At 39.0% G+C, this 11,416-nt stretch overlaps 1 protein-coding gene across 1 annotated transcript; it reads left to right on the top strand.

The window, feature by feature from the left end:
* The first annotated feature begins 5,976 nt into the window (after positions 1-5,976).
* On the top strand, positions 5,977-9,284 carry UBQLN2 (ubiquilin 2). The gene has a single exon (XM_004022044.5). The coding sequence runs from the start codon at positions 6,301-6,303 to the stop codon at positions 8,173-8,175; it is 1,875 nt and encodes a 624-aa protein (XP_004022093.1). The 5' UTR covers positions 5,977-6,300; the 3' UTR covers positions 8,176-9,284.
* Positions 9,285-11,416: the final 2,132 nt, after the last annotated feature.

Here is an 11,416-nt window from a genome sequence, read left to right as displayed (position 1 = left end):
CTCCTCTGTCAATGAGATTCTCCAGTCAAGAATACTGGAGTGGGTTACTATGTCCTCCTCCAGGGGATATTCTCGACCCAGGGATCAAATCCGTGTCTTTTATGTCTCCTGTGTTGGCAGGCTTGTTCTTTACCACTAGTGCCACCTGGGAAGCCTATTTCCTGGTAGATTCAGATAACTACTGTTTTCTTTGCTCTCACCCTTTCTCTTTGAATTCACTGAACTTCTCTGCTCATGCTGGGTGATTTACATATGACCATGATTGGTGTTACTATTAATTAGTAATCTATTAATTGCCTTAGCTTTTCTGTGCAGACTTCCTGCCACAGGATGGGCAGACAACTTTCTGGTTTGCATTGCACAAACTATTGCTTCCACCACTTGGTTGACAGAATGCTGGATTTGTTTACCCCGAGGTAAGACCATTATGGGTCATAGTGACCCCATTTTCCATCCCATAGGAATTTTAAACAAGTTCCTAATGGAAAAAGTGGTTTTCTACGAAGAACCCAAGGCTCAGGAACAGTAATGTACAGAGTCAGAATTGTTTGTTTTCCTATTGAAGAAAATTCTAATGTCTCTTGCCTAACCCTTTCCTTGGAAATATGAAGTCAAATTGGAAGGATGAAGAACTGGCATTTAAACATCCAAGAGTTTTAAAATGGCCCCTCATAAGCAAGAATTCTAGTTACCTATTTGTGCTCAAACTCTAACTTCCTATCCATTGGAAGAAGGATCCACATTTAAGGAACAGTTATCAGGACTGACATGGATGAAAAGTTTTCAGTATGTAGTTGAAGAACATTTTCATAACTATAGCACTGAATGGCTAGGTTTTAAAACCTTGGGAGAGTTAGTCTGTTTTGCTCCACCAGGATACGTGTTCATATGTCAGATAGATAAGAAACCATGGCCAATAATTGCCTATGCAATAACACCACTCTCACATAGTGTATGCTGGGAACCTTGATTATTTTTATCTTAATCCACTCCTTAAATGAATCCAAGCACTGGGCAAGTTCATTAAAACTGTTTACTCAATTAACCTGGTGGCATCCCAGACAGAGGTGCTTATTTCTTTGGATACATCTTCTTACAATGGTAGGGGGTAGCTGCCCACCAACATGTTCTTCAAAATTTATCTCTTACTGCCATAACTAATACTGCTAATTCTCTTACTAATTTACAGAAGTCTCTAGATTGTCTGGTCAAGGTGACACTTGACAACTATCTGGCCCTGGATTATCTGTTGGCAGAACAGGGAGGAGTATGTGCAATTGCCAACATTTCTTTTTGCATATACATTAACACCTCTTTCTAGGTAGAGACCAACACTGAGAAAATTCAACAAACCACCTGGCTTCAACAATTGACCATCAATCCTTGCAATTCAATATGGGCTAGGAAATTGAAAACTGGTTCTCTATCTTGTTCTCCTTGATCCCAAAAGGTATTAAAACTTTCTTATGGGAGGTTTCCATTTTTCTTATAACCTTCCTTTTCTCAGCCATACTGCTTTATGTTATATTTTGCCTAGTGCTTTCTTGTCTTTCATACTATTGCAAATCTGCAACAAATACTTTTCAGTCCAAGAAGGAGGTCTGGGACAAACAGGTTCAGACCTTCCATTTTAGAAACAGAGAAATACACTAAATTTTAAGCCCGAGATTAACAAAGATATGCTGACCTTGTATAACCAGATTCCTACCCTTGCTTGAGCCTCTGGTTATAATAGTCTTTAACCGGTCTTCAACCCCAGCTTCTTTAATCTGATTATTTAGTTTGTTTTCTCTAGGACATCACAGGACAATGGTCATGCAGGGACTCCAGCCACTCCCCACAGCATATCCTGCTGAAATAACAACAGAAATCACTCTGGGGCCAATTTAAAGAGACAGGGTGAGAACTCTGTGACCCCAGCTAGGTAGGATCTATGAGCCCCTGGTTAGCCTGAAGAAGCTACAGAAGACAGACTTTCACTTTTTATCCTCCCAATAAATATTTCATGACATCTATGTCTCTCAAGAGGGATTCGAGGCAAGAAGTAGCTGCCCCTACACCAGGGTAAAGTGATTGGAGATTCATTCCCTGTGAACTAAAACTCCAAAATATCAGTAGCAGGACAATTGAGAGAGGAGGCTGGGCCCTGCCCAGATAGTAGATAAGAGACCACATATTTCTCATTCTTGAAGTCATGGGACCTCAACAACTATACATTCACAGAAAATCTTCTTGGAGTTTGGAAGAGGAGTGATGTCAAGCTACTTATAGGCTTCTTTGGTGGAATCCATCTTATATAAGCAATGTGTGTGCACACATGGGAGGATCCTGAGATATACCAAATATGGACTTTGAACCAGGTAAATCAAAATGAGTGGCCAAAGGAAACTCAGAAGAAATGCTCCATAAAAACAATCCACACTATCAGGAAAACATGACTCTGCAATTCTCTCTCTCTTGGAGTCTGCCTGTGTGTCTATACACATGTACTGTGCTCTTTTTTCCACCTACCTAAGCACTTTACTCATTCCACTACTTTCTGTCCTTGTGGAAATTCTTTTTAGCAAAGCCAAACAGCCAGGACCTTGTCACTGACGACTGGTCCAGTGGCTAGGGATTCTGTTCTCTCACTGCTGTAAGCCAACATCAGTCTCCGTTGAGAACCAAAGACTCACTTCAAGCCGTTGCAGGTTGAAACCACCTGAGATCTATCTGATAATGTTGCCATGGTAATCATTTTTCATTATATAGATATATCAAATCAACGAGTTGTACACTTTAAATTTACACAGTGTTATATATCAATTAGGAGAAGGCAATGGTACCCCACTCCAGTACTCTTGCCTGGAAAATCCCATGGACAGAGGAGCCTGGTAGGCAGCAGTCCATGAGGTCGCTGAGTGTCTTACACTACTGAGCAACTTCACTTTCACTTTTAACTTTTCATGCATTGGAGAAGGAAATGGCAACCCACTCCAGTGTTCTTGCCTGGAGAATCCCAGGGATGGGGAGACTGGTGGGCTGCCATCTATGGGGTCGCACAGAGTCGGACACGACTGAAGCGACTTAGCAGCAGCAACAACATATATCAATTATATCTCAATGAATCTGAGGTGGAGGGAGAAAACAATGACTAAAATAACACTAAATCTGTATTTACTGAACCCAAACTGTGGTCCACCTCCATCTCCCATGGCGAGAATCTCTGACAAAGTCTTTCAACTTCTCAGCTACTACCCTCTATGGAAGAACTCAGGATGATTGCTATTTAGCTATTTATTGTTATTTCTGCTCTCTAATAAAAAGTTTACAGTAGGGGGAAAAAAAGAAATATGCTTATAAGAGAATTCAAGAAGAGAGTATGTTTCTGCTCCTATTCTTTGCTTCTATGTTTTGCTGTATTCTTTGGTGAGAGACTTCTAAGAGAATCACTTAATTATAATAGTTTATCTATTTAACTTGTTCTTCAGAGAACTTCCTAGATTTTCTTAACACAATTTATTTTTTGAATTTGTTAATTCATTAATGTTTGATTTTATCACTTTGTAGCCATCACCCTGCTTCTCTCTTTTCTTTGTTTCTTTTTTTTGGTCCTCTCTATTTGGATATCTAATTAATTTATTTTCTTTCTATTCTTTGGTAGTTAAGATCTTTGAGTGCATAAATTTGACTCTGAGTTCGTTCACATCGTACCCAGTAAATTAAATACCATTAAATTGAAGCTTGGTAAGAATGCAGATTTCTGAGCACCATTTATGTTTTGATAGGTTTGGAGTAGGGTTTAGAAATCTGTATTTTTTAATGAGATCCTCAGATCACATATAGGGAAATCCCATCATATTATGAACGTTTATGTTCTCATTACTACTATTTTATTACTACTATTTTCCTAAATTCACTCTAAGAACTTTCACTTGTACTTTGTCCCAAAAGTGTTTAATTCTGTTTTAATTTTCAAGTGGTTGAGTTTTTCATTCACACTTTCATTAATGTCTAGTTTTATTCGACTGAGATCAAAGATGACCTGTGATATTTGCTTACTTTTTTCTTTTTTTTGAAAATTAAAAATATCAAAAAACACAACAGTTTAATCAAAAAATGTCCCTATCACCTAGGGACAATTAATTATTGCAATTAATTATTGCTTTTTTGCCATATTTGCTTCCATATAAAAGAAGAAATATATTTTTAGAGATTTAATTAAATTTCCTTTTAAATACTGTCCTGTGTCCTATTTGATTCCCTCTTCCTCATGGGTGCAAATTTATGGTATAAGCCATAAATTTGTTCATAGAATGGTATGAACCATTCTAGTATATTTTCAATAGCTTCATATATATACCACAGAGTGTTGTTCTATTTAATTAAGTTTTTGAAATCTACATATATACATTTATTTAGACCTAGTTCATTTCTTTTATCTGTATTCTAATGTTAATCACACTATATTAATACATTCCCCCTCTTGATAGACATCACATACCTATTTTTTTTTTCTTGAGGGTTACTAAAGTATTTGTGTCCTAATGCTTCAAATGCTATTAAATGCTGGCAGAAAACTAGGGGGGAAAGTACATTTTTGCATGGTATAAACCAGAATTAGAAATTTATACATAAATTTGAAGTTATTTGTTCTATTATTCAAGTGCTAGATCTTTATTGCTTCTACTTAATCTGTAATTAAGTTAGATAAATATGTTAATAGCTGCCACTACTATTGTATGCCTGTCAATTTCTACCTATAACTTCCCACCAAAATAACTTCTCATTTTTTAAAATTGTAAAGGCAGAGCATACCTATAAAAGCTGTCAGAAAATTAATACATTTATTTTAAAAAAGGGACAATTATTCATAATTTCAGTACCAAGTAATAACCACCATTAACATACTGGTGTATAGTGTTTCAGGGTTCTTTTTACACATTCACCATCTTTAAAGACAGGTTACACATACTAACTGCTTAGAAATAGTTTTAAAATAAAATATACTTGCTGTATTTTTTGGTATTGAGACATAATGATTGTATAATTTCTAACTGTACAGAAATATAAAAATAAAGCTGACAGTGAAAATACTATGTACTTTCCCTATTTCATGTACACTTTGTATCATACAAATAACCACCTATATTTTAAACAGTGCATATTTGTATGGTAATGTAATATATCTGACCAATCTGTGTAAAGATATACTGATTATCTTTTAAAATAATTTTTTGAATACTGTAGTGCATGTACATTTTTTACATATGTATTTTTGCATCCTTATCCAATTATTTTCATAGGTGAGGTCTCTGAGGCACTTCCAAATAAAGGTGGAAATATTTAAAATATTGATATATATGTTAAAATTGCCTTATAACAACCTACACTTCAAAATTAACATTGGAGGACATTTTCTCAGTTCTCTCTCTCCTGAAGATAAGGCTTATTATTATTTTTCATCTTTTCCAATATAAGACAGAAGAAGAATCTCATTGTTTTAATTTGAATTTCTTTGGTTGCCAGTGAGCTTAATCATTCTTTCATATGCCCATTGGCCATTTGCATTTCTTTTGTAAAATGCAGGTTCCTGCCCAGTCCTCTTCCCTTCTAAGGGTGGTGTTCACCTTTCCCTTTTTGCTTTGTTAGTGCTCTTTATTATTAATTGGGGTCGGTTCGATTCAGGCTTTCACCTGTTCACTTTACTGCCTAATGGAATATATATATGTATATATATTTTTTTCTATTAGCTTTTAATGTCCTTTATAGAAGCTTCCTCTCTTTCTTTCCCTCTCTTTTCGCTTGTCTGCTGTTGTCCTTTCGTTTCTTTCTATCTGTTTATCTCTCTGATTTTCTTTTTTGACTACATAAGTTTTTAATTTTGACCAAGTTGCATCTATGATTCTGGGCCTGGCGCCGCCTCAGTAGGGGGAGCAGCGGGGAGGAGAGCGCGGAGCTGGGGGAGGGGAAGGGGCGGGGAGGAGCGGGCGGAGCAGTTGCAGAAGCTGCTGGGAGAGCGCGCGGTGGGATCACACGGCGGCCCGGCGGCGGCGGCGGTGGCGGCGGCGGCGGCGGCGGCGGCGGCGACGGCGGCGGCGGCGGCGGCGGCCCAGAGACCGGAGCGCCGATACCGCGGCCCGCGGCCTACACGGAGCCTTCTTTTCACCGGAGGACCAGTGATCCGCAGTCTTCAACACAGAGGTACTGTGCTCCGCGCTCCCCGCCCGGTCCGGCCCAACCTGCTGTGGCAGTGCCTCCTTCTTTCCTCTCTCTCGCCTGCCGGCGCCTTCCCTGACTGCCTGCGTCACCGCGGCCGCCATGGCTGAGAATGGCGAGAGCAGCGGCCCCCCGCGCCCCTCCCGCGGCTCTGCTGCGGCCCAAGGCCCAGCCTCTACCCAGGCCGAGCCCAAAATCATCAAAGTCACTGTGAAGACCCCCAAAGAGAAAGAGGAGTTCGCAGTGCCCGAGAACAGCTCAGTCCAGCAGTTTAAGGAAGCGATTTCGAAACGCTTCAAATCCCAAACGGATCAGTTAGTGCTGATTTTTGCCGGAAAAATCTTAAAAGATCAGGATACCTTGATCCAACATGGCATCCATGATGGACTGACTGTTCACCTTGTCATCAAAAGCCAGAACCGACCTCAGGGCCAGTCCACACAGCCTAGTAATGCCGCGGGAACTAACACTACCACCGCGTCGACTCCCAGGAGTAACTCCACACCTATTTCCACAAATAGCAACCCGTTTGGGTTGGGGAGTCTTGGAGGACTTGCAGGCCTTAGCAGCCTCGGCTTGAGCTCGACTAACTTCTCTGAGCTCCAGAACCAAATGCAGCAGCAGCTCTTGTCCAGCCCTGAGATGATGATCCAAATCATGGAAAATCCCTTTGTTCAGAGCATGCTTTCGAATCCTGATCTGATGAGGCAGCTCATTATGGCCAATCCACAGATGCAGCAATTAATTCAAAGAAACCCAGAAATCAGTCACCTGCTAAACAACCCAGATATAATGAGGCAGACCCTCGAAATTGCCAGGAATCCAGCTATGATGCAGGAAATGATGAGAAATCAAGACCTGGCTCTCAGCAATCTTGAAAGCATCCCAGGTGGCTACAATGCTTTACGGCGCATGTACACTGACATTCAAGAACCCATGCTGAATGCCGCACAAGAGCAGTTTGGGGGTAACCCATTTGCCTCGGTGGGGAGCAGTTCCTCCTCTGGGGAAGGTACACAACCTTCCCGCACAGAAAATCGTGATCCACTACCCAATCCATGGGCGCCACCACCGGCTACCCAGAGTTCTGCGACCACTAGCACAACAACTAGCAGTGGCAGTGGATCTGGCAGTAGCTCCAGCAGTGCTACCGGAAACACAGTGGCTGCAGCCAATTATGTCGCCAGTATCTTCAGCACCCCAGGAATGCAGAGCTTGCTGCAACAGATAACCGAAAACCCCCAGCTGATCCAGAATATGCTGTCTGCACCATATATGAGAAGCATGATGCAGTCTCTGAGCCAGAATCCAGATTTGGCTGCACAGATGATGCTGAATAGCCCTGTGTTTACTACAAATCCTCAGCTGCAGGAGCAGATGCGTCCACAGCTCCCTACTTTCCTACAGCAGATGCAGAATCCAGAGACGCTATCAGCCATGTCAAACCCAAGAGCAATGCAGGCTTTAATGCAGATCCAGCAGGGGCTACAGACATTAGCCACTGAAGCTCCTGGCCTCATTCCAAGCTTCACTCCAGGTGTGGGGGTGGGGGTGCTGGGAACCGCGATAGGCCCTGTAGGCCCAGTCACACCCATAGGCCCCATTGGCCCCATAGTCCCGTTTACTCCCATAGGCCCCATTGGGCCCATAGGACCCACTGGCCCAGCAGGTCCCCCTGGCTCCACTGGCACAGGCGCCCCCCCTGGGCCTACTGTGTCTAGCGCTGCACCCAGTGAAACCACGAGCCCAATATCGGAATCTGGACCCAACCAGCAGTTCATTCAGCAAATGGTGCAGGCTCTGGCTGGTGCAAATCCTCCGCAGCTGCCAAATCCAGAAGTCAGATTTCAACAACAACTGGAACAGCTCAACGCAATGGGCTTCTTAAACCGGGAAGCAAACTTGCAGGCTCTAATAGCAACAGGAGGCGACATCAATGCAGCCATTGAGAGGCTGCTGGGCTCCCAGCCATCGTAATTACATTTCTGTACCTTGAAAAAATGTATCTTATTTTTGATAATGGCTCTTAAATCTTTAAACACACACAAAATTGTGCTTTACTTTCAGTTTGATTTTTTTCAACTCTGTCTAGTTATAAATTTAATATGCATTTTAAGGTGGAGTCCTTTCCTCCCTCTTTGTTTCCTCCCTCCTTCCCTCTCTCCTTCCTTCCCTCCCTTCCTCTGTTTTGAATGGTGAGAATCAATGCTGTTTTACTCAAAGGTGTTGCATGCAAACACTTCTTTATTCTGCATTTATTGTGATTTTTGGAAACAAATCAACCTTTACAGTTGGGTGAACAAGTTTTGTCCTACAGATGTCCAATTTATTTGCATTTTAAACATTAGCCTATGATAGTAATTTAATGTAGAATGAGAATATTAAAAACAGAAACAGATTAACTGAAACTCTATAATTTGTGGTACAATATTGCTTATTGTGATTTTGGCATGTATTTTTGCTAGCAAAATGCTGTAAGATTTATACTATTTGATCTTTTTTGATATATTTGTACACAGTACAGTAAGCACAATTGGAACTGTACATCTCGATAAATTGCAGCAGAATCTCTGAGCAGATATGTATAACCAAAATGAGAAAGAATATAAGAAATATGTCTGGAGCTTGGTATATCTCACAATTTTGTAGAATCTTACAGCATCTTTGATAAACTTCTCAGTGAAAATGTTGATTAGGTAAGTTCAGTTAAAATATAGTAGAAATGTTTATCCTGGTATCTCTAAGTATACATTTAATTGTACAGAAAACAGTGTGATGTGTCAACATTTGCAAATTGATTGTATATGATCTTAATCTTAGTGCAGCCTGAAGGATCAGTATAGTAATGCCAGGAAAGTGCTTTTTTAAGACTTCCTTCTCAGCTTCTCCCATAAAGAGATCCTAATACGCATTTTGATTTGTAATTGGAAATGTAACTTTCACTGAAAGTGTCATGTGATGTTTGCATTACTTTTAACTGCTGTGTATAAAGAAAACTGTATCTTTTGACTCCATCAGTTATTTCTCTTGTGCACAGGGAAAATGCATTAAAAATGACTAAAAAAATAAAAAAATGAATAATTTTTTTTCTTTTTGCCTTCTCTCCATAGGATCATGTTTAGAAGGATTGCCCAACCCCAGGATTATGTAAATCTTGTCCTGTATTTCTCTAGTTTTAATGGTTTACTTTTTTATAAAAGTACCTTTGCCCTGTCTGGAATTATTTTGGTGTACAGATTTAGGTATTTTACCATTTTTCCCTCAAGTTTAGACTGTTGTTACCTAGTATTTATTTCATTGTCCACATCCCCCTCCGTTTGAAATGTCATGTGTGTGTATATATATATATACACATATATATATACACGTAGTATATGTGTATATATATATACACGCACACATATACACACTTTATTCTGTTTGAATTCTCTTTAGTACCACTGAACATTGTAGCCCCAGTACACCAGCCTGTAGTTATTGAGTAAGAAATATGACTTCATATCTCTTAGGGCACATCCTCCTTTTGATCTCTTTTATTTTTATTTTTCACAATTTTCTACTGATTCCAACAGGTTTATATTACCAGATGAACTTTATAGTTACTAGATAACCACCCCCCCCAAATAAATTGGTAATTTGGTTAGCATTGTCTTAAACTGATAGGATAGTGAGAAGTACAGAATTATGATGCTTTCCAGAAACATGATATATTGCCTCACTGAAAAAAAAAAAAAAAACACTTTTTACATCTTTCAAGAGTTTTATTTATTTAAGCCACATATAATTTGTAATAAATATATTCCTAGTAATACAGATATATAGGAAACAATTCTGCATTTGGGAGTTCTTACTCAGTGTGTTACCCATGTTGTACATTTTTGCTTTATAAGGGAAGAATGTATTTTCATAGATTAGTTTTAAGTTGACAGCTGACTGAAATCTATTAAAAGGTTTTCAGTTGATCCTTTTGAGTGTTTCCTGGTAATCATATCAATGGTAAAATTATAACGATAGATTATTTTCAAAATTTATAACAGATTCTGACAGCATGGGTTAATTCCTGCTAGAGAAAAAATTAGTGGCAGTGACATTCTTATTTCTCATTTTAACCAGACTATGTTTGCTGCAGCAATTCTAAATTGCATTTTCGAAAAGCCATTTCTCTGGGACATGGTCTAATAAGTTTGCAAAATGCTGTATACTATAGTCCCTCTTGGACAGTCATTATGTAGTAAATTTTGACTAGTATTGTTTTCTTAAAAGGAGTCTGTTCTTCAGTTTAAAACAGTAAAAACTATTTAAACTTTTACCTAACTCAGCGTTGCCTAAACTTACTTGAGTTAAGAACTACTTTTCCCCTTTTAAACACAATAACATTCAGCATATCAATATTGCTTAGAACACCAACTGAGTAAATGGTGTTTTATTATTTCACTGCTGTATGAAGCTGTGTGTTTATGGTAATTACAATAACAAAGTCTTCCACAGTAAGTTAAAAAAATTTTATGACATAAATGATTTTATACATCAAATCATATCTACAAAAATAAGCCAATAACAGAAAATAGCAATAAATCAATAGCCATAGGAAAAAGTGGATGGATGTTTTCTGAGGCCTGGCTCAGACAATTTAGCAGGTAAAATTCTTTCAGGCGTTGAAGGAATTACTCTTGCCAAATATTTCTCTGCCTTTTAATACGTTTTGTTTTCTCCCTGAAAAAGTCCATGTCTTTATTAATGCTATTTTTTGTTGTATTTTTGCATTCCAGTTTATTAATTTTTATTTGTAACTCTACTCCCTCTTTTAAAAATTTTTTATACTGTTCTTCCTCCATATCTTACGTGATATAATTTCCTCATTATCTTCCAAGTTCGTTTTATAGGCTCTCTTTTTGTTTTGGGTTTTCTGTATTTACTATTAATTCATAATTTATCCATTTATTCATCATTGAATAAGAAGGGTATATCCTAACCTGCTTTCTGTCCCTCCAATAAGAGTTGGGTAATTATCTTATGCTTTCATTATTTAAGTGGTTTTCACCCCCTCCCTAAGCTTACACTAGATGGCTAAAGTGTAAGTTTATAGTACTGACTTTTGATCCAGCAGGATAAAATAGTGGGGAGGGAGCTAGGCTCAGGGGCAATCCCAGCAGGAATGGTTCACCTTAAGATCGCATTCCTCATTTGTTCTTTTGGCCTCTACTTCAGGTGTGTGATG

The sequence above is a fragment of the Ovis aries genome, chromosome X (genome assembly GCF_016772045.2).
Source record: "Ovis aries strain OAR_USU_Benz2616 breed Rambouillet chromosome X, ARS-UI_Ramb_v3.0, whole genome shotgun sequence".
In the NCBI taxonomy this organism is placed as follows: Eukaryota; Metazoa; Chordata; class Mammalia; order Artiodactyla; family Bovidae; genus Ovis; species Ovis aries.
This window is presented reverse-complemented; position numbering and strand designations above follow the sequence as displayed.